General features: G+C 37.6%; 2 protein-coding genes across 2 annotated transcripts in view; one reads left to right on the plus strand and one right to left on the minus strand.

Moving 5' to 3' along the window:
* The window catches only part of LOC111051244 (annexin B11), a 125,668-nt gene that overhangs the window by 94,535 nt on the left and 7,007 nt on the right, over window positions 1-24,126 (minus strand). The gene's annotated exons all lie outside the window — the stretch shown is intronic.
* LOC111055986 lies at window positions 5,202-13,938 on the plus strand. Its single transcript, XM_039420132.1, has 4 exons — window positions 5,202-5,345; window positions 5,912-9,532; window positions 11,059-11,351; window positions 13,731-13,938. The coding sequence occupies exons 1-4, from the start codon at window positions 5,202-5,204 to the stop codon at window positions 13,936-13,938; spliced, it is 4,266 nt and encodes a 1,421-aa protein (XP_039276066.1).

Consider the following 24,126-nt stretch of genomic DNA (forward strand, 5'->3'; position numbering starts at 1 on the left):
TTAGTTAATTCTAGAACAAAAAGATCTGATCTCTGTATTTTTACTAGGTAGCTGTTTAAAGATAATTCAGCATTGAAGTTTTAGTGCAGCATGCATCTCTACAATAACCGCAATCTCTGTCAACATCTGATGGATATTTGAAAAAAAACTCTTAATCTCACTTCGCCCATAAAATTGTAAGTGAAACTAGTTGTGGATTTGACTAAATCCCTAAATATCGTTGACAAATTCGCATAATGATGACATGGCTCTCCTGAATTCAACTCCTACTTCACTTTTCAAAACTTCAATACGCTGCAAGATTATGGTAACTTTGTGATGAGAAGAGTTATGAAAATTCTCAATAAAGATGGAGTGATACAGGTGGACATAGCTTTTCATGTATATGGTCTAAAATCAAACATATGTAGTGAACATATTAGAAGCAGCAGAGTAAAAGAATCACTCCAATAATATGCTCTCCAAACCATCGAGACTTGATTTCTAAATCTGTGGCAGAGATTTATTAATGTGACATGCAAGAATCTACAAATGATTAATGTGAGGTGACACTTTTTCGGGAGAAGAATAGGATGTTTCCTATTATGATGGAGGTCGGAATTACTGAGGCGACCGCCCACCCTAATCAATCCATCTTTATCGATGAACGGGTATAACGAGGATAAATTTGGAGGCGCTGGTTTATCTTGTGACAAAAGAGTCATTAATTCGTGAAAATAAAACTTCTGAGTGTCTTTCACAATTACTGATAGTGAATGACGACATTCGACCACAGAGGGCGAGGGAACAACAGAATCAAGTTGCAGCATTTTATTATTACGTTTCACTTTACATTCATTGATAAAGTGTAGACAGTATGCCAAAATTCGAACAGCTTTGTGAAGATTGGAGTATTTTTCAACACATGTTTTTTCCATACTTACAGTGGCGAGTACTGAAATTTGTGGTTTCATTTCACTATCATCTTCTATGATGTCTACTTTAGAAATTGGCCACGATTGAGGTATGACATGATAGGAAGGGTGACCGTTCCATCACAATTCGTTATCTATAATCTCCTTGGCGGCGAGCCCTCTCGACGCTAGATCGGCTGGATTACATTCTGTGGATACATGAAACCAATTTTCTGGTTTTGTTAGCTCTAGTATCTGTATGACGCGATTACTGACAAAAGTTTTCAACTTATATGCAGGAGTTCTTAGCCATGTCAAGACTAATTTTGCGTCAGTGTAAAGTCGAATACGAGTGACACATTTTTCATAGATTGGTATAACATTCTTGCACAGTTTCGCAAGGAGAAGAGCGCCGCATAGTTCCAATCTAGGAATGGTGTTTACTTTGACTGGTGCCACCTTCGTTTTGGCCATAACTAGATTCATGGAAATGAATTGATCATTGGAAGATACGTGAATATATATACAGCAAGCGATGCCCTTCTGACTCGCATCACAGTAGGCAAGCATAGATATATTCACATAAGTTGTGTCAATATGACGAGGTATTTGAATTTTTGAAATTGATGACATCGAGTCAGAGATACTTTTCCATTGACATGTGAGATTATCATCGAGTGGGTCATCCCAATTCAGATTTGCCAACCAAATAAGTTTCAAGAAATATTTGAATGTGAACACAACAGGAGCAAGTAATCCCAATGGATCAAACAACTTTGCAATATATGATAATATTGAACGTTTTGTCGGTTCAGCATTGAACTGAGTTACAATATATGAGAAACTATCTGAAGACGGACTCCATCGAAAGCCAAGTACTTTGATACTTTGTGTTGAATCTGTGAATGCAAGTGGATTTTCTAAGAAATCATCGGGAAATTCTTCAACTATTTCTGGCGTATTTGACGCCCATTTCCTCAACTGCATTTCACCTTTCTGCATTAAATCGTTCAACTGTGAAATGAGAAGCCTGGCTTCCTGTACGCTAGCTGCACCACTCACAAATATCATCTACATTGATATGATGTTTAACAACATGAGCGGCAAGTGGAAATTGTGATTCATAATCATTTGCCATTTGAGTGTGAAACAACTCGTTTTGAAGTTTGGGGCCAACATGCAACACTTCATTTAGAACAGAACCGTTAACACACGGTGAAGAAGCATTAAAAACAACTCTGAGCTTTGTTGTTGAACTATCCTCTTTGAAAACACAGTGGTGAGGTATTACATAGCTTGAAGATGTGAGCGCTTTTGACATGTGAGACAATTCAATATATTTCAACATGAAATCGTGGTACTGCTTGTGCATTGTGGGATTTTGCGACAAACGTTTCTCAAGAGAGAAATATTTTTTCATTGTGGATAAGCGATTGTCGCCTAACTTTACATCTGAGCTTTTGAACGGCAAGGCTACTTCATATCTCCCCGTAAGAAGACGTTTTGTTGTGTCTGAATATAATTTCTCACAAAACTCGTGTGATGGGTCCTTAACTATCTGACTGCTGACTTCTTCAGACTCCCAAAATTTGCTGATCAAGTCATTGATAGGTTCTACATGCGTTAATAAAGAGGTGTAGACAGAATTTGAATTATTACAGCTGTTTGTTGCACCCATAATAACATAGCCAAATACAGTGCTTAGAGCGCCGGGAGAGTTGTCAAATTTCAAAGTGACTCCCTGAACTTGTGTACAAATGGTTTCCAGAAACAGTTCTGTACCAATGATAACTTCTATTTCACCTGACTCATAGAACGTTTCATCAGCTAATTTTAAATTAGACAAATGAGTAAATTGTTTAGCATCTAATGATGTGATAGGTTGTTTACAAGTTATGGAATTCAATACCAATGCATTTGTACTGCATTTGAATTTTGTCTGAATAGGAGATGAGATTTTTAACTCGACTTCTCCATAACATTTGGTGGTGGTTGAACCAATTCCTAATAAACGGCGTTGAGATGCTGACGGTTTTAGATTTAATTTGTCAAGTAAGCTCTTTGTGATAGCAGTAATCTGTGAGCCTGAATCAAGAATAGCACGAGCTATGTGGGGTTTATTGAACGTATCATACACAATAATCTTAGCAGTTCCCAAAAGACAATCAGACATGTTAGCAATAGATAGACTTGTGTTGCAGGTAACCTTTGAGTCTTGTCTAGGAGCAGATTGAGTAATAACTTGATTCGAAGTGGCTTCACCTTTTTTGAATGCATTTTCTGAGTGTAATAACGTGTGATGCCTCTTTGAATCACATTTCTTGCAGTGATGTATAGATTTACACTGTGATCGATTGTGAGAAGCTAAACATTGGTAGCATAATTTGAGTGATTTTACAGTATTGTAACGTTCATTGATATCCATGTTGAGTAATTTTGGACAACTATAAATTCTGTGATCTCCACAACTGCATACAATGCAACTTCCAGTTGTGGTACGACTTTGAGAGAGAAACTCAGAGTTAGGTTTGCTTTGGTTTGAAGTTATTAACGCACTGGAATTGGTCATTTTTTTGAATCTTTCAGTTGATGGATTTCTTTTATTTTCCCTTTCTTCAGAAGTGACAGATTGTTTTGGATTAATGAGCTCATATGTGCGTGATTTTTTAACTAAGAACTGGATCAGTGAACTGCATTCGGGTATTTCTTCTCCTTTTAATGAGGCTTCAAAATCGAATCTTGTATTCTTGTCCATCTTCCTCAACAGTATTGACAACAGAACGAAGTCGAATGGGTTTTGTAGATTTTGACCCTTCAAAGATTCAATTGCTGATGAATTTGTTTCAACAAAACTTCTAATAGAACTATAATCAGGTTTTGATATGGACAGACAATCAAGAATTTGTTCAACGAAATAATTGGATAAATTCGTGGGTTCTGATAACGTTTCTCAAGCTGTCTGAACGCTAATGAGTACCCATGAGCCGACAAAGGAATTGCCGAAATAGATTCGTAAGCAGAATCACTTAAACTTGAACGTAAGTATTGGAATTTCTCAACCTCGGACAGGTCTTCATTATCATGAATCAGAGTTTTGAAACTATTGTAAAATTCGTTCCATTGAGAAATAGATCCGTTGAATTTTGTTATTTGGATACGAGGCAATGAAATGTTCGATTTAACAACAGCAGTGGGGGTTACGGTTACACACGTTGGAGGTTTAGACATTTTAATGAATCGAGGGTAAAGTTCGTCATATTTTAATTGAATTTCATTGAGGGAAATTCATTGAGGGAATTTCATCTTGAATGTCATACATAACCGATAACTCGAATATTTGATAATTAATATTTTCAAATATGGAAAAATCATTTTTGATTTCAGAACTCACAATTTGAGACAGCTCGCCTTCAATATTGTTTAAAGTCAATTCTATTTTACGAATAATTCTAGAACGTCTATTATCCAATAACTTGAACTGAGTTAAACTATCTTTATTAGCAGTAGCAGACAAAGTATTTGAAATTGCATTTTCATTGCTAGTTTCATTTAATAATGATTGGTCCTGATTAATTCCAGAATCATTAACTGCTTCTGCTTGACTCGATCCAGATTGAACAGATTCCTGTTGCTGTTGATCTGCCATTATTTTAGGTTAGAAATACTATTTTTGTTTTCGCCACTCACAGTGACAGCTGGTAATGAACTAATGTCCCTCAATCGTCAATCCTCACCCCTCACCTAGATGACGTCAGGCTGGTAGCTGCAGATTTATGTGGTATTGGTGGGAGACGGAGACCAGTCATGCGCAGTGCTCCACTCTGAAGACCGCACAAACGCGCGCGCGCTCTGATTGAGAAAGAGAGTCGAGGCCCGAGAGAGAGAGAGAATGACAAGGACAACGTAGAGACACTCCAACAACAAGATAAGGAAGCGATCGTTGTCTACAACTTTGCAATTAATTACATGTCGAAGTTAGCATGGCGGATTTCAACTTGAACAGGCTATTGAGCACGGATTACTAATTTATGAAATTGAATAACTTAATACATGGACATGATAGAAACGTACAAAAAACGGAAAACTTCATAGAAAAATTGAGCACTTCTAAATATTTTCACACCAGGGAAAACTTTTCAGAGTTGAAATCTTTTTGAAGAGAATTATGTACACTTTCGTAGCACAGCGTAGAAGACGTAGTTAATCCAGAGATCACTGATACTTATCCTGCCGCGGATTGGACCACATAGATAAGTTATACAGGGGGTTTATTAATTCCGGAGGACCGAGATTTTTACAAATAGAAAAATGAATAGAACTGAACTCACTCTGGATTTGGGGCCTGTAAAGGCGACGAGAGTGCGATGCGGGTCTGCCTGGATAGCAACGATTTGCTCAGAATCCAAGCAGCAACTGACGAGTTCCTCCTCCCGAACTGCAGTCTACGACGAGGTGAGGGGGGGGAGAGACAATAGTTCGTAAACACGAGAGTTTCATGACTTTTCATGAATACAGATAAACACTTCTTACCAAGTACATTGATATAATCAATCAGTGATCCCAAAATAATAATTTTCAATTTAAATCATATCAAAAGAGAAATAGTTGTCAAACTTGGGTAGAAAAAAAAAAATAATAATAATAATAATCCCCCTGTGGGAGGGGGGCAGAAGAGTCAAATAAGAGAGACTCAGTAACAAAGTTGATGGAAAGAATAAACCCACAGTATCTCCTGCTTGTCGTAAAAGGCGACTGAAAGGAGGCCCCCTCTTCTTCCAGAGCCCTTATATCCCCTCCCTTCTTCTCCTTCACCATGCTCTGGATCTCCTTTTCTTCTAGAATGACAGTTTTTCTATTGACTCAGCTGTGTGTCATTCTTCTTTTAACTCATCTTTCATCTTCCTGTATGGTCTTACTTTTGCCAAACTCTTGTTTTTCCAAGCCCAGGTCTCCCAACTATATACATGGGGATCATAGGGCTGATTTCTTTTTCATTTTATCAATTTCCTTAAATTCAGTTGTGGCAACAGCCACAACACCGGGGGGCGTGTGTTAGCAGCTCGCGCCCAGCCCGTGATATTAATGCTCCTAGAACAAGAAGCCAAGCCTCGGATTCATCAGCTACTGGGTCTATAGCTGATGAGGGACGGCAGACCCGGGCTGAGGATGGGAATGGCCGCACCTCACTTCAGCCTTTAGGCGAGCGGCCAATTGGACAAATTGGAGATGGCTTGGGGCCTCTAAATGAGGCTCCCGTCGCTCCAAATCGATTAGGGAGACGCATGAAGTGGACAAGAGAAATGAATATCTCAATCATGCATGCCTACTACAGAAGCACCAAAGTAGAGACAGAGAAAGAAGGCTACAGACAAAGAATGTGTGCGGAATGGAAACAAATCTACCCAGAGAGCAATCTGGATGAACAAAGGGTATGTAGCCAATTGAACTCTATTCAGAGGCGCAGAGTACTATCAGAAGCAGAGCTGCACCAGTTAAAGCAGGAAATATTGATACAGCTTGAAATTGTGCCAGATGTTTTGGACATTGAGCCTCAGGGTGAAGAACAGCTTGAAGAGAGAGAAGCCACAGAGCAGGAAATAGGCGAGGCAGTCGATGAAAGAGTTATTATGTTTACTGAGATTGAGGACGAGGATAATGAGCTTCAAATGCTCAGAGATCTGCACATCGAAAATAAGTTGTTGTATACAGGCATCGACGTACAGGACAGGCCACATATACCACGAGCATACTGTAACTTGAAGTTCCACCAAATGTGTACAAGGATGGACCACTTACTCAGTGAGGAAGTTTATACATCATTGGAGGAACTGGTGTCAGGTGTGCAGATTGGGGCACTTACTGTGTGCATGTCACTGGGTCTCAAAGTAAGAAAGAGACAAACAAGGTCTGAAACACAGCAAAAAAGAGCTAAAAACGAAGAATCTCACCCTCCTTGGAGAAGAAGGATCGAAGAGAAAATTAAAAAAGCAAGGAAGGTGATAAGTCACATTGCTGAGTTTCTGACTGATGGGAGAGGATGTGGAAAGAAAACACTGTCTGGTGTGAAGAGCATAGCGTGGCGAATGGGGCTCAGGATGAAAGATAAATTTTTCCTACAAAAACTCAGAGAGGAGGATGAGCACTTGAGACAGAGGATAGCAGCCCTGGGTTCGAGGATTAGGAGGTATAATGAGGCAGCAAAAAGAAGGAAAGATGAAACTGATTTTGCTACCAGGCAGAGAGATTTGTATAGGCAGTTGGAGGGAGACAAAGGGTCAACACAGCAGCATTTCCCAGATAAAAAGTCAATGGAAGAGTTCTGGGGTGGAATATGGTCAGTACCAAAGCAGCATAGCCAATCTTATTGGCTGCAGGACGAGAATGTTGCCCTCCAAGATGTGCCAAGAATGGCAGAAGTAGTGATCACTGCTGCTGATGTAAAAAAGGCCATCAGCAAGACTCAAAATTGGAAAGCCCCTGGAATAGATGGTATCCACAATGTGTGGTGGAAGTACCTACCCAGTACACATCCTGTACTGGCAAATCTGTTCCAGGAAGCAATTCAACAACCAGATGTACTCAAAGATAGTTTCTCAATGGGAATAACATACATGCTGCCAAAGAAGAAAGACTCACTTGATCCAAAGGACTATCGCCCAATCACCTGCCTGCCAACAATATACAAGTTGCTTACATCAGTCCTGACTGCAAACATCCATGAGCATCTAGCAAATAATGAACTATTAGCACCTGAACAGAATGGCTGTCGCAAGGGGTCTCAGGGATGTAAAGAGTTGCTTTTGATTGATGGCATAATCTCCCAGCAAGTACGGAAGAGATCCCACAATGTATCTGTAGGTTGGGTGGACTATAGGAAAGCTTTTGACTCAGTCCCTCACTCATGGCTGAGGCATGTGCTGGACCTGTATAAAGTGAGCCCAGGAATTGTGAACTTCTTGTCTGGTGTGATGACTCAGTGGACGACCACACTACAGGTGGGATGGGGTAGTGAATCATACAGAACACAAGGTATCCCAATCAGGCGAGGCATATTCCAGGGGGACAGTTTGAGCCCCCTGTGGTTCTGTATGGCTCTAAACCCATTGAGTAGAATGCTCCGTGACTCAGGCTATGGGTATGTGCTTAAAAGAAATCCTCAGGTGAAGGTATCACATTCCTTATATATGGATGACCTGAAGGTTTATGCTGCCAACCAAGACCAGTTGAAAAATATGCTCCAGCTTGTTAAGAACTTCAGTGATTCAATATGTATGGAATTCGGTTTGGAAAAGTGTAAAGTGCTGCATGTGAAACGAGGCCAAATATCAGGGGAGGGTGATGGAGCTATACAGTTGACTGAGGAAGTGCTTATTCAGAGTTTAGGCAGGCCACATGAATGCAAGTATTTGGGTCTTGCTCAGCTCTTATGCAGAGCTGATACTGTCATAAGAAGAGAATTTCAAAGGAAGACTGTGCAAAGACTTGAGAAGGTATGCAGAACAGGGCTTAGCTCTAGGAATAAAATATCTGCTATAAATACCTGGGCAGTCCCTGTGGCCATGTATACATTTGGCATAGTCAAGTGGACAGATACAGCTTTGCAGGAGTTTGACAGAAAGGTAAGAACAACTTTGACAAAGAATAGACTCCATCACCCCCGTAGCTCAATCCAGAGGCTCTACCTGCCTAGAGGTGTTGGTGGAAGAGGCCTCTTGAGTCTGGAGACTATGTGTCGTCAACAGGAAGACAGACTGCGGAAATACTTCCAGAATGCAAACAGTGGTCTGCTAAAGGCCGTTTGTCTGGTAGACAGGGAGTACAGCCCATTGCAGCTGGCACATGGAGTCCAACAGCTAACAGCCAGCACAGTAGAAGAGAGGCTGGAAGCGTGGAAGCAGAAAGAGCTGCATGGAAGATTTGCTGCAGCACTTCATTCTGATTGTGTTGACAGAAAAGAATCAATTGAATGGTTGCAGACTAGTGGAATATTCGGTGAGACTGAAGGTTTCATGTTTGCCATTCAGGACCAGGTAATCAGCACTAGAGCTTACAAAAGATATGTGATGGGACTCACAGTGGATAGTAGCTGTCGGCTCTGCAGGAAAGCCATAGAATCGATACAGCATATTTGTGGTGGCTGCTCTGTACTAGCTAATACAGAGTATTTGCAACGGCACAACGATGTGGCCAAAGTGGTTCATCAGGCAATGGCGAAAAGATATGAGTTGATAGCGAGTGAGGTGCCCTATTACAAGTGTAAGCCAGAAATGGTCTTGAATGGTGAGAAGGGAAGACTTCTTTGGGATTGTTGTAAGACAACTGACAGAGCAGTGGAGGCTAACAGGCCAGACATCGTCTTGTTTGACAGAAAGAATAAAGAGGCTTACATAATTGATGTGGCAGTGCCCCTTGATGAGAATCTTGTGAGTACCATTGCCGAAAAGAAAAGAAAATACCAGCCCCTGTCAGTTGAACTGAAAGATATGTATAAATTAAGGAAGGTGGTGATAATCCCTATAGTAGTGTCTGCCAATGGACTGGTCACAAAAGAATGGAGACAAGCAATGGAACAACTGCAGTTGGAGAACTGGCATATGAGAATTATGCAGAAAGCAGCAGTCCTTGGTACAACTAATATTGTATGTAAGTTTCTAAGCCTCTGATCTGGAAAAGAGTCTCTGCTTTGAATTGCAACTATTTTAGTCTTGAGATCAGAATTGATCTCCGGCTACTTAGTTATTAAGACAAAAAATATTTTTCAATAATAGTAATAATAGTAATAATAATCAACAAGGTCCTTGTGAGTAGGAGACTCGTTTGGAGCTAAACTATTTCCAAAATCAAACCAAGTTTTCTGATCAATTTCTCATAGTAGAATAGATAACAGTACAAAATCTTCAAAAGTTTCGCATGAAAATGCAAGCAAGATAAAAAATGGTGATGGAAGCACTCAACGAGTTGGTGAATTCACTCAAAAAAGAAGGTATGCTAGAATCTGTATCTAATATGGGACAAAACTTGCAACAGGAAATCGAGGAAAATTTCCAAACCATTTGAGATTGTTTAAGTAGCTGTTGATGGGGAAAAAGAAAAGATTCTACTGTAGATGACCTTTAGAAGAATTATGGCCATTGGTTTGCTCTGGACTTTGATGAACCTTTTTTCTCTGAGAGTTAAGTATGACATTTTTATAGTGCCACAAGTTATAGTGATTTACTCACAGGGGAATCCAATCACGTGGAGAGGCTTACAGGAGATACAGGCGATTGTATTCAATATTCTTTTAACCTGGTCTGACTGATTAAAAAATTTCATGAATTCTGAAACAAGATTTCAATATAAATTTCTTTCTGCTGAAAAATGATTCAAATCGAATAGATGAATTGAGAATGATCAATGACTTCAGACTCTAGGGGTATTCACAATGTTGTTTTAGCCAGCTAAAGTGATTTTTGATAACTCTGGATTGTAAACTCCCCATCTAAAACCATCTATATAATAAGAGAGAGGAGGGTTGTGTTTGTTCGTGTGTTCACATCAAAACATGTCAACTTGTGGATTGCATACCAGAAAAACGGGAATGATTTAGATCTACAAATTTTGCATATGGATTCTAAAAATATCAATCTCATGCACCTGGAAACCCAAATTTCAGTTTTTCTTCTAGATTTTTCAGAATTAATGTTCAAATCTATTCTAACGTACAAGAAGTTCCATAGGCTACATTGTTGCAGCTCAGAAGTGTGTGTTTTTTATGAGAAGGTTATAATGCTGTTACAAGACTAATATTTTCGATCGGCCATGTAGCATAGAGGTAAAACGCTAGCTTACGGAGCAATGGATCCTTGCTTCAAATCCCGATTCTTCCCTTCATTGTTCCCCTCTTTCATTTGTTCTTAATTTTTTCCCTCGAAACATATTATTATCAATTATTTTTTCGAAGGAATTTGTTTTCATTAAAATTGAACTTGGAGTTTATCAAATAATTATTTTTAATGTAAAATTTTGCCACCAGAACAAATGAAATTGACATGTCTTCATGCTGTAGGCCTATCATTGAATTTCATGAGAAAAACATGAATAGATCACATTAAAATAAGTAATAGTTTATATTTAATAATATAGTTTATATAGTAATATTTATATAGTTTATGATCTGGAGCAGTACTCTAGACGTAACACTGTTGAGATCTACGGAGTTCCATCGGTAGCTGATGAGGATGTTGCTGAAGTTGTTCTTCAGGTGTGTAAAACACTGAATATGGACGTCAACAAGGACTCTATTGATGCGTGTCATCGTCTCCGAAAAAGAGAGAATCGACCAACTGCAGGAATCGCGGTCCGTTTTGTGCGCAGGAGCGATGTTGAAACCCTTCTTCAGAGAAGAAAAATGAAAGGTGATCTGAACACTCAACATATGGGCTTCATCGGTGACGCTAAGCCGGTGTATATTAACAGGTCCTTGACAGCCAAAAGGAGGTTACTGTTTGCTAGGGCGAAAAAGGTACAGCGAGCAAAAGGGTTTAAATTCGTCTGGATCGATATGACAGGTAATGTGAAGATGAAGTTTAGTGAGGGTGATAAGGTGATTAGGATTTACTCTGAGAAAGACTTACAGGACATTATGGATGAATAATATAGGTAATAAATGGAATACTGATGAATTAGTTCATGAATTATGAACTCACTTCATAAAACACTTATGTTGTTTTATGAATTTTATTTTGTTTTATTAATTTTATGAACTCACTTCAATATGAACTTATTTTTTATCATATTTTAATTTTAACTTACCATTATCTATATCTGATCATACCATTATTTATACTTATTTTCTCTATATAGGCTACCCCAAATTACATTTCTTTCAAGTAGGCTTTTTAATTGAAGTCATATTTGTCTTTGCTGATTTGAATTGCAGGTTTTTTTTATCCATACTTCTTGTTTCAAATTCAGAATTGAATATTATATTTTTTATGATTATAGATATATGTGTAATGAGTGGTCGGTGCGCATTTTTGGATTGTTTCTTCTCCAAGAATTGATAGGATATTTACATTGTTTTTTAACCGATTGGTATTAGTTGATTGGGTTTTTGAATGACTATTGCTATGATTTGCACTCATTATTATTACTGACACTAGTAAGTTAGTTGTGGAAATGATCTATTCTACTATGACTAAATATCTCGTAGTCGAAACTATCTGGCAAGTTAATCTCTCTAATCAATGAAGGCAGTACAGTATTGAAATTATCTTGTTAATGTATATCTGTACAGTTCCACGGTACAACGAATTCTACTGAATTGACTATATACACTGTTATTCTGTTTTGAAAGCAGTTTTATCTTTTCAACTGATAGTCCTATAGCTTTCTGAATTCCGCAACCGATCCATTTGTTTATTATGCTTTCTTCTTTCATTTCTGCCAAGCCCAATCAAGTAAGTGAAATAATCTCTCGCTAAAATAATATCTCACTAAATAAATGATAATTTAAAGAAGTCTACATTGTTTTATGTGGAATCATAGAATTAGTTGTTAGCACCCAATTACCATGCATGCTGATATGATAGTTGGCTGGTAATGTGTAAATTAAATACTGTCACGATTATTTTTCAAGCTTATCATGTCTAAGATTAGAGAAAACTGATATTATGTACTTATATTCCTGACTGTAACTGAATTATTCTATTTGATGAGCGGCTGGTAAGATGATCTTATGATTCTCAATTTCTCAATGAACTATTGCATTAATTCCTTGAAAGTTTATTATCAAAATGTAAGGGGTCTCAGAACGAAGACTCATGGTTTCCTTCAATCGGTGCTTGCCTGTGATTATGATATGATTTTGATAACGGAGACTTGGCTTAATTCTAGTTTTGTTGATTCTGAACTTTTTGATGAGAGATACACTGTTTATCGTAGAGACAGACCTGGTAGCCACTCTTGTCGTGGTGGAGGTGTGCTGATTGCCGTTCGTAGGGACATACCCTCGGAGGAATGTTTTGATATTAATTTGTCTCATAATCTCAGAAATTCAGAGAATCTGATGATTCGTATTCTATTACCCACTTTTCCTATATATATTAACATTGTCTACTTTTGTAATAATGCTCTCATAGGTGACTTTGAATCATATTTTGATCACATCGAAACATACTCTCATATAATTAAAGATAAATTGTTCATAGCTGGTGATTTCAACTTACCTGAAATAACTGACGAGGATTTTGATTTAATGAATGGTACTATGTGTGCAAAAAAGTTAAACAATTTCTCAGGATTTTTTGATCTTCAATCTTATAATAATGTTAAAAATGCCAATGGCCGTACACTTGATTTGGTAATGTCTAGTATGCAGATTGAAGGGCTCAAACATGAGTCTTTGCCTTTGGTCCATGAAGATGTTGAACATCACCCAGCTCTGAGCATGGAATTGCTGACGGGTGTCCAGTTGAGTCGGGGGAGTCATCAGCATCAATCTGATGGGGAGTTGAAGTATGATTTCAGGAGAGCGGACTATCTTTCTCTTTACAATATCCTTAGAGATTATAATTGGCAGGTTCTTTATAGTATTAAAGATGTTGATTCAGCGGTAGATCTTTTTTATTCAATCATATATTCATGTTTTGATCTCACCATCCCAAAAAAACGTGTCAATGCAATTAACTCGAAGTATCCTCCTTGGTTTAATCGGAATATCATACAGATGATTAAGAGGAAAAACAAACTCGCACGGAAGAAAACTTTTTCGGCCTATCATAGAAATCGGTTCAACGATATTAGAAGAGAGCTGAAGAATCTTATATCCCGTTCTCATGATGAGTATATGACTAGGGTACAGAGGAATATCAAGGGTGAGTCGAAGGAGTTCTGGAAGTTTGTGAATAGTAAGCGTGAGGCTAAGGGGATCTGTCAGAGAATGGAGCTCGGTGATAGGGCCTTTGTGGGATCTGAACTGCCCGATGGTTTTGCTGAGTACTTCAAGTCGGTTTATACTCCAATTACTTGCACCTTTAGTGATAACGTGAATCAGATTAGTTAGGAAAATGGAATTAGAAAGGATTTGGCTCCCAGTTCATTAGCTGTTTCATCAGTTTCTGTTGAGAGCATAAGGAGGGTAATTAATAGAATGAAGCCGCTCACTACTCCTGGTGAGGATGAGGTTCCTGCATTCATAGTGAAAGGTTGCAGAGATGTGTTGGTTGACCCATTGAAATATAAATTCGATTTATCTTTGGCGAAAGGTTTATTTCCTACAAGGTGGAAGATTTCCAAGGTAATACCCATTTTCAAGTCTGGCAGAAAGGATCTGATTGATAACTATCGTTCGATCTCCCTGCTGTCAGTCTTCACAAAGGTTTTTGAGCGTGTTTTGTATGGTGAGATTTTGTGTTACTCCCGTCCTCTGATATCGGACTGTCAACATGGGTTTCTCCCTGGAAGGTCTGTGGTCACCAATTTGATGGAGTTCACTATGGATGTTTCGAGGGTAATGGATTCTGGAGGTGAGGTTGATGTCATTTACACAGACTATGCAAAAGCATTTGATCATGTTGATCAGGGAGCACTGTTGAGGAGACTTGATGATTTGGGTTTTTGTGTGCAACTTGTGAATCTTTTCAGAAGTTACTTATTCCATCGTACCAATTATGTTATGGTCAGGTGTTCTAGATCAACTCCCTTTTTCAGCACTTCAGGAGTTCCACAGGGGAGCGTACTCGGTCCTCTTTTATACCTTCTATTGATCAATGAACTGCCTCTCCAGTTAAAGAAAGCAAAATGTTTGATCTTTGCTGATGATGTGAAGCTCTACATGGAGATTACTAACTCCAATGATTGTAATTTGTTGCAGCAAGATCTTGACAGATTGGCTAGATGGTCTTCTATCAATGGACTTGACTTGAATGTTAGGAAGTGTAAGTGTATCTCATTCTCTAGAAAAAATTTGAAGATGAACTTTTCTTATGAAGTACATGGTATGAATCTGGAAAGAGTCGATACATGTAAGGATTTGGATGTGATCTTTGATAGCTGTCTCAGGTTCTCAGTGCACATAGACTATAGCATAGCTAGAGCCAATAAAATGCTAGGTTTTGTTATGAGGAATACAGCTAACTTCAATAACCTTGATGCAATATGTACTGTTTATGTGTCATTGGTCCAGAGTGTGTTGGAATATTGCTCTGTGATTTGGAACTTTATACTGATTTGTGTACTCATGGTCTTGAGGTAGTTCAGAATGAGTTTTTGAGGTTTCTCTATTACAAGCGCTTCGGCCAATCCTGTCCTTTGGGTTTTCCTACAGACCGTTTGAGAGGTACCTTTCACTTTGTATCATTGAGATTACGACGGGAGAGAGACTCATTGATTTTCGTGCATGGTCTGTTAAGGGGTCGATTTTCTTCTCCTTTGCTGCTCTCATTGATCAGGTTCCATGTTCCTGCGTTCAATTCCAGAGATCATCCCACCTTTGATATTATCAGATGTAGAACGGTCAGTGGTTACAATGCTTCCCTGTTTAGGTCTCTTCGATTATACAATAGGCTTAATAATGCATTAGATCTAATTGATTCTGAAATTTATTGATGAATTGGAAAAATAGATATGATTCTGTGAGGTTTTCAAGTATTATGACTTCTTCAGTTTTCTATACTATAATAAAGGAAAGCACTGGCTTATACACATAAGGAATAGGGAATTATGTTTGATGCATCATCACGTCTGAAATATACTCAACTGATTAATTTGAAATTTTGCATATAGATTCTTAGCTGACTGAGGATGTTTATTTATGCCTATTTTCAGTTCTTCAAGATTTCATTACATCAAGTTCTCAATTTGTCATGCTTCCAGTTGTTGTATAGAAGCAGCTGAACATTTCTTTTGAAAGGGACATAAGATGATAGGTATTGTAATATTACATTTTTCTCAATTAAAATCGAATCTTCAATTCGATATTCAAAATATCAATAAAACTTGATAGCAAATATCGGTGTAATCAATATGCGGACTTAGCATTTTACCAGAAATTTAACAGATACACTAATGTTGAATAACTCACTATGATAATGTTCTTTTTCTGAATAAACACATAATTCTAAACAACATAAAGGTTAAATAAAAATTTCAAAACAGTTTTAAAATAAAGTTTTATTGAAAATAATAGATACAATATAATATATTTCATATTATATCTATTATTTTCAATAAAACTTCATTTTAAAACTTTATTTCATATATATATATATATATATATATATATATATAATATATATATGAATCCGATACTTTTGTAGATATTTATGTTCTAAAGTGATGCCCCTAGTGGAAGAGATCCATAGAAATCGATAGAAAAACTCTATTGATATCAATATATGCTCATGGATATCAATACATAATCATGGAAATCAATAGGAGTTCATGGATATCAATACACATCACAGTAAATACAGTCAATGAACTTCTATTGATATCACTGTACGTTCAGTGATATCAATAGGTGCTCATGGATATCAATAGAAATAATGGTAAATACAGTCAACGAGAATCTATTGTTATCACTGAACTTTCAGTGATATCAATAAAAGTAAATGGGTATCATTCGAAGTAAATACAAACAAATAGAAATCATGGTAAATACAGTCAATGAGCTTCTAATGATTATATAAAATCTTCATTGATATCAATAAGGACAGGTAGGTTTCTGAGCTCTCAGGATGATATTACCCATGTTAACACACGATGTGAAGATCACGTTTCTTCACATGAATAAAAAGTGAAAATGTTAAAAGTGGAAATCAAACATTTTTCAACTCTCAATTTAGGCTTTCTGACCAACAGTTTGGATGTAAAATCGAATTTCAACCCCTTTCTATCTGTTGCAAAATCGTTTACAACACACTGCTATTGAGATAAAAAAATTTGCATGCCAATTAAATTTTTGATGGAAATTTTTTTGAATTTCCCAAAAAAGTTTTACTTTGAGCTTTCTGTTTCCAGCACTTTTTGTCTCTTGCGTTAATGATTTAAAGGCCTTTTGCGGTTATTTGAAATGCAATTAAAACTTTGAATACTACCTATAATTTGGGAGATTTTCAATTTTCCCGGAACAATGTGTTTTTATGACTGATTCGGGTGAAGAAGTGAATTTCCAGCACTTTTTTTCCTATGTGGAAATCCGGTCAGACGTGCCATTAACGTGCTACTGACGTCTAAAATAAAATAAAAAGTATTTCATCATGGAGAATTTTGAAAAAATCATGAAAGTTTCTGTTCATATTATCAACTTTGTCCTAGAATTTAAAATGATTCTATTCAAAATTGGAAAAGTTATAACACTTTTTCAAATTGGATCACAGTTTATGAGGAAAATCATGCAGTATCTGGAATTACTCACACAGACTTTGAAATGATTTTTGGGGTTTCAATTCAAATAATAACAACCTACTTTTATTGTTTCCAACATTATTTCAGTGTCAAGCACAAATGTCCCCCCATAAAAAATCAATTATCTCCACCTGAAATTGATATCAAATGTTTTAATAACAGTAACTTTGTCAATAATTTTGAAATTGCAATTGATACTGTGAAATGGAAATATCAAAGTTTTAACAATCGATATATCAAACTAATTCTAACTTTTCCCGGGGTAAACTTATTTTATTGCATTGAAAAATGTAGAAATCAGGATTGTATTCTACTTTTAATTATTTAAACTATGTAATTTGAATAATGCATTTCCAAACAAAGATGTAGATGATGTTTGAGAATATATAATTATTAATAGTCAATAATTATCATTATTGATGTATTAATTGATAATATTATATCAACATTTTGGGTTTATCCATAGTATGATCATGATGATGCAATGCACAATGCTTTTTGCAATGGACCAACGGTTTTTGGAATGAGTTTCGTAGTTTGTAATTTTTGTGATTTTATCCAGGAAATATAGGTAAGTTGAGTGATTTTGTATTGATGTACTGTAAAATGGAAGAATAAATTTATTATAGGTCTGTTGGAGCCAGCTCTAGTTTTCATTTTTCGTTTTTGATTTGGACGCGCGCTCCTCGTTCAGTTCGTATTTCTTTCACTTGAGTGCGTAGCCGGTAGATTTTTTCTTTCTGTTCAGTCTCGCTTTGTAATAGCTTGCCTCGAGTCGGGGATTGATAATATATTCGTCGATCTTTCCCAGAAGAAAATCGTTCTTCAAATTATTATTTTTTTCGTTAGTGTTAAATCGTACACCATAAACCTACGTTTGGAAGAGTGTTTGCCAAACTCCCTTTAGTTGAAAGTTTTAAACTATTATTTTTCGATTGGAAAGTTCACCGATCTATAGTCTTTAAAGACATTGTAAATATCTCGTCAGAAATATATGTGCAACGTTATATGATGGAAGCCGAATTTACCAACAGTAGATGACAATTAAGCTTGCCTTTTCACCATCCTTGATTCATCTCCTACCTCGGGGACACCTGAATACCTTACCTGGGAGTTGTAAGCTCAATAATATAAATATTACATTAGGTACTCTGCAGATTTTCGGTGAGTTGTTCTTTTATATATTCATTGCATGTACTTGTTTCTGTAGAGATATCACTTGTTTCTTTTCTATTCAATACAGTCCACTTTACATCAAAATTATTGATTACCAATTTAAAATCAATATAAATTTCTTAAAGTTGAACCTTAGAGTTTACACTGGTCCTCCGGCCGGATTTTATTGGCTATTTTTTATTCAAATATTTGGCAAGCACTTATCCAATTTTATTGTAAATCGTTTGTGCATGCTAGGGTTCAAACCTGTTTGTACATTATGAATTGAGCCGATCAAGTTGGTTCACTCTTATCTCTATTGTCCGATCGGAACCGTTACTTTGCAATGCTGATAACGTTATCGCTTAGCTTGCTTCGTCTATTGAGCTTTCTCTGTTCAATTTGTACTAACATTATCATTTTGCTTGCTTGAATCATCAATGAAAATCGTTCATTGTTGCATTCGTAATTTTATTCGAAAATTAGTAAATGAAAATCATTAAGACCTTTCCAATATCCAATCATGAGTGAAAAGAAGTTAAAGCTCAAACGAGCTAAACTTGAGCAATATTTCTATCGTATTCAACGTACTTTCGAATTGTCGAAAAAGGCTTTAAAAGAAGAAGCTAGTGCTAAACAATTTCTAATTCTCTATAGTTCCACTCTTAAAACTGTTCAGGATTATGAAGCTGTTGAAATGGAAATACAGGAGCTTGAAATGGAAAAAGACCCGGAATTTGTACCCAAATTTAGTAGTTCACATATGGAAATGTTCGAACATATGGAAGCAATTGCTAGTGAATTGAAAAAACGCAGTCAGGTTGTACCTAGTGTTTCTACCCCGGCTCAACCTGTATCTTCCAATAAGGATTCGTCTAATATTTTACCGAAAATTGAAATTCCTGTGTTCGACGGAGATCAATCAAAATGGGCGGTATTCTACGAAATGTTTAAATGCATGATTCATGACAACAAATCGATTCCAAATCAACAAAAGGTCCAATATCTGGTGTCCAAACTATCTGGAGAAGCGGCTAATATTTCACGTCATCTACCACCTATTGCTAATAATTATGAAATTATTTGGGATGCATTAATTAAGCGGTTCAATGACCCCCGCTCACTCTCAAATGTGTACTTGAAACAAATTTTCGAATTCAATTGTCTAAAATCTGAGTCTCGTGCAGGTTTAGTTTCTATAGTCGATCAGTTCTGTGGTTCAATTACTGCTTTAAAACGCCTACGAGGTGAAGATGTATCTGATGCAATATTTCTGTTCCAAGCGTTGAAAATTTTAGATCCTGTTTCTCGAAAGGCATTTGAAGCTTCAGTTCATACTAAGGATGATCCCACATATACTGATTTTGTTTCATTCATCGAAAGGCAGATTAAATCGTTACCGCATGACGAATCGTCTAAACAATGCAAGCCAGTAGTGAAACCAATACCAAAATCCAAAGTGTTGGTTGTTCAATCGAATTCGCAAGTGACCAAATCACCGGTAAAAATATCAGAATGTCTGAAATGTTCGATGACAAATCATAAATTGATCAATTGTCGTCTTTTTCGTCAGTTATCACCTTGGGACCGTTTTCGTTTTGTTAAGGAGAAGGGTTGCTGTTGAAATGTTTCTCGCCAGCCCATCGTAGTAAAGATTGTACTTCTTCCAACTGCGAGGAATGTAGTCAGAAGCATAATTCGCTTTTACATTTCGGAAATGCTTCAAATTCGTCATCAAATTCGGATGCGAAAAAGGTAGAAAATAATACTATTACCTGTTGTTCTATCGATTCGAAGTCGGCACCGTATAGTGTTCTACTATCAACTGCTCAAGTCGAGGTACCTGATAAGAGAGGTAGATTGCACAAAATAAGAGTTTTAGTTGATTCAGCTAGTCAAAGTCATTTCATTACTCGTAAACTTTGTCGTAAATTGCAACTATCGATTTCTCCTTTCCAATTAATTGTGAATGGTTTTGGCGGAAATTCGCAATCAGTTTTTGGTCGTACTTTTGTCACGCTTCAATCTCGACTCGATTCTAGTGTTAAATTTTCCATTGAACCATTAGTTGTCGAAAAAATCATGGAACAGCTTCCCACTAGTAAAATTGATAATTCTAAATTATCAAATTTGTTTGGTCTTCGACTTGCTGATGAAAGTTATCACATTCCCAGCGAAATTGACGCTATTATAGGAGCTGAATTAGTGCCCCATATTTTCCGAAATGGTCGTGTGGAAATTGATTCGAATTATTTGATGGCCTTGGAAAGTGTTTTCGGTTATATTTTGATGGGTAGAGCCCCTATTTTAACTCAATCTTCAGAAAATTCAACGTGTTTGATGACTTGTCTAACATCACCGTTGGATAAGTTAGTTCGAAAATTTTGGGAAGTGGAAAGCGTTCCAGATGTAGGAAAACAACTCACTGCTGATGAGTTGGAATGCGAGAAGGATTTTGCATCGTCCGTTCGTCGTGAAAATTCGGGTAGATTCGTTGTCTCATTATCGTTTTCAAAATCCCCTGATTGTCTTGGTGATTCTTATGCTATGTCAGAACGTCGACTCATCAGTTTGGAGAAACGACTGGCACGTGATCCAAACATGCGTTTAGTGTATCACGATGTCCTCTTGGATTATCTCAAACAAGGACACATGGAATTGATAAAAAATCAGAGTGATAAAAGTGGTTATTTTATACCTCATCATGCTGTAATCAAAACTCAGAGTCAATCAACGCCTTTGCGTATTGTCTTTGACGCAGGCGCGAAAACTACTACTGGAGTATCATTGAATGATATACTTCATATCGGCCCCAAGTTGCAAACGGATATTTTCGTTCTGTTAGTCAATTTTCGGTTATTTTCTATCGCTGTAACTGCTGATATAAAGCAGATGTATAGACAGATTCTTGTCGATGAATCGTGTCGCAAATTTCAGCGTTTGTTATGGAGATTTTCGTCCAATGATCCCATACAAATTTTTGAATTAAAAACTGTCGTATTTGGTCTGAGTGAGTCACCGTTTCTAGCTCTCAGAACTGTCCATCAACTTGTTCAAGAAGAAGGTGAAAATTTCCCTGATGCTAAAGCTCGTATTCCGAGTGACATGTTTATGGATGATTTGGTGACAAGTGTGTCTTCTTTAGGTGAAGCAAATCGTCTTTGTAGTCAGGCTAAAGAATTGTTCGAGAGAGGCGGATTCGAACTTACTAAATGGAGTTCCAATTCACCTGAATTGATGAATGATTTCTCGGAAGATGAAAAATCGGCCTTGTCTAAAGATTTCGAGATGGGAAATTTGTTGGCTGTCCTAGGTTTGAAATGGCAACCTGGTAGTGATTCGTTTTGTTTTTCAGTGAATCCTAATCAGTCTGTTCCTACCAAACGTCACATTTTATCGGTAGTAGCACGCATTTTCGATCCTTTGGGACTCTTGTCACCCCTAACTTTGTTTCTTAAATGTTTAATTAAACAATTATGGAATGCTGGTCTTGATTGGGACGATTCAGTACCTCCCTCTATTGCGCTTCAATGGGAGACATGTCAGAAGGAGTTCCCTTTATTGTCCAATCTCTTCATACCACGTCATTTAGGAGTGATGAATGATTCGAAAATTACTGTCATTGGTTTCTGTGATGCATCGACTTTAGGTTATGGTGGTGTGATCTACATAAAATCTCAAATGGATATGCAACCTGCAACTATCACATTGTTGTGCGCTAAATCAAAAGTCGCGCCATCTAAGACTTTATCCATACCTAGGCTTGAATTATGCGCGGCGCTCTTGCTCGCTGAATTAATACAGGTTGTTGTCTCTGTTTTGAGCCTTCGTTGTCACGTGACTCGCGTTGTTGCATTATCGGATTCTACTGTTGTCTTACATTGGATCAGGGGCTGTCCATCTAGATGGCAATCTTTCGTCGCTAATCGAGTTACGAAAATTCAAGACTGTCCTATCAACGACTGGTTACACGTGGCAGGAAATTCAAACCCAGCTGATCCCATTTCGAGAGGTTTATCCCCTTCTGAAATAATTAATCATGATTTGTGGTGGTCTGGCCCCTCTTGGCTAATGTTAGAAGAGAGTGATTGGCCCGTCAAGGTCGATCTGGAACCTATAGAGTGTCTACCTGAGGTCAAGGTTCACTCAATTGTCACTGTAGTACAGTCGGAAAATTCATCTATTAATTCGATTCATCTTTTAATTGCTCGTTGTTCCAACTACCAACGTCTATTGCGTATCATGGTGTTAATATTGAAAGTACTTCGTCTATTGCCTAAACCTCATGAATTAGATTTCGATTTGGCGGAAAAACATTTGTGTAAAGTTGTACAAAAAATTCATTTTTCGAAAGAATTACTGGAATTGAAAGCTGGGAAAGAATGTACTTCTCATCTTCAACAACTGTCACCCTTTCTTGATCATGATATTATTCGTGTGGGTGGACGTTTACAAAATTCTGAGTTGAATTATGACAGCTGTCATCCGATTATATTACCGAAAAATGATCCATTGGTCACGCTTTTGATTGATTATTTTCATGAAAAGCACTGTCACGCTGGACCTCATTTATTGGCGTCTATTTTGAGACAAAAATATTGGATTTTATCAGCCCGTGTCCTTATAAGGAGTCATGTACGAAAATGTAACAAGTGTTTTCACTATCGTCCCACTCTTACACCGCCGAAAATGGGCAATCTGCCAGCCTGTAGAACTCTGTCGTCTAAACCATTCGTCCAATGTGGAGTTGATTATGGTGGACCCATTCGAATCACCATGGCCAGGCGTCGGAATCCTTTCATATTTAAATCGTACATTTGTCTTTTTGTCTGTATGGCAACTAAAGCCGTTCACATTGAATTAGTTTCGGACTTATCGACCCAAATGTTCTTATCAGCTTTTCGCCGTTTCCTTGCTCGACGAGGTCCTTGTAAGGTCATGTATTCCGATAATGGTACCAACTTCGTCGGCGCCTATGATGAGCTAATAAAATTGTCACGGATGCTGAACTCCAAGGAATATCAAAACCTGCTCCAGAATGAACTTGCTGATCATAGCATTGAGTGGAATTTCATCCCGCCAGGTTCACCTCACTTCGGCGGTCTTTGGGAGGCGAATATAAAATCAGTAAAGTCACACCTGTTTCGAGTTATTGGTAACCAGTTGTTGACTTACGAAGAATTGAACACTGTCTTAGTTCAAATTGAGGCTGTACTTAACTCACGCCCGTTATGTCAAATGAGCGCGGATCCGAGTGAACCCCTCGCCCTCACACCGGCTCATTTTCTCACTTTGACACCTCTTAAGTACCTTCCTATGTTAAATGTGGAAGATCGTCCAATGAATCGATTGGATCGGTTTGAATTAGTCAATCAAATGGTTCAGTCTTTCTGGAGTCGTTGGCGCAAAGAATACTTACATGAATTACAAACCCGTGTGAAATGGTGTAAGGATTCCACCCCTCTCACGGTTGGTACAATCGTCCTAGTGGATCAACCAAATGTCGCACCGTTGAAATGGCCTCTGGGGGTGATTGAGGAAGTATTTCCCGGTGCTGACGGTGTCGTTCGAGTGGCTATGGTGCGGTGCGCCAATGGTCGCTTCAAAAGGCCGGCTACAAAGTTGTATCCGTTGCCTACTCATAATTTTCCTTTGCATTTTTTGTTTTATTCTCGTTTTGTTTTATTTT

Source organism: Nilaparvata lugens, chromosome 2, assembly GCF_014356525.2.
Source record: "Nilaparvata lugens isolate BPH chromosome 2, ASM1435652v1, whole genome shotgun sequence".
NCBI classification, from domain to species: domain Eukaryota; kingdom Metazoa; phylum Arthropoda; class Insecta; order Hemiptera; family Delphacidae; genus Nilaparvata; species Nilaparvata lugens.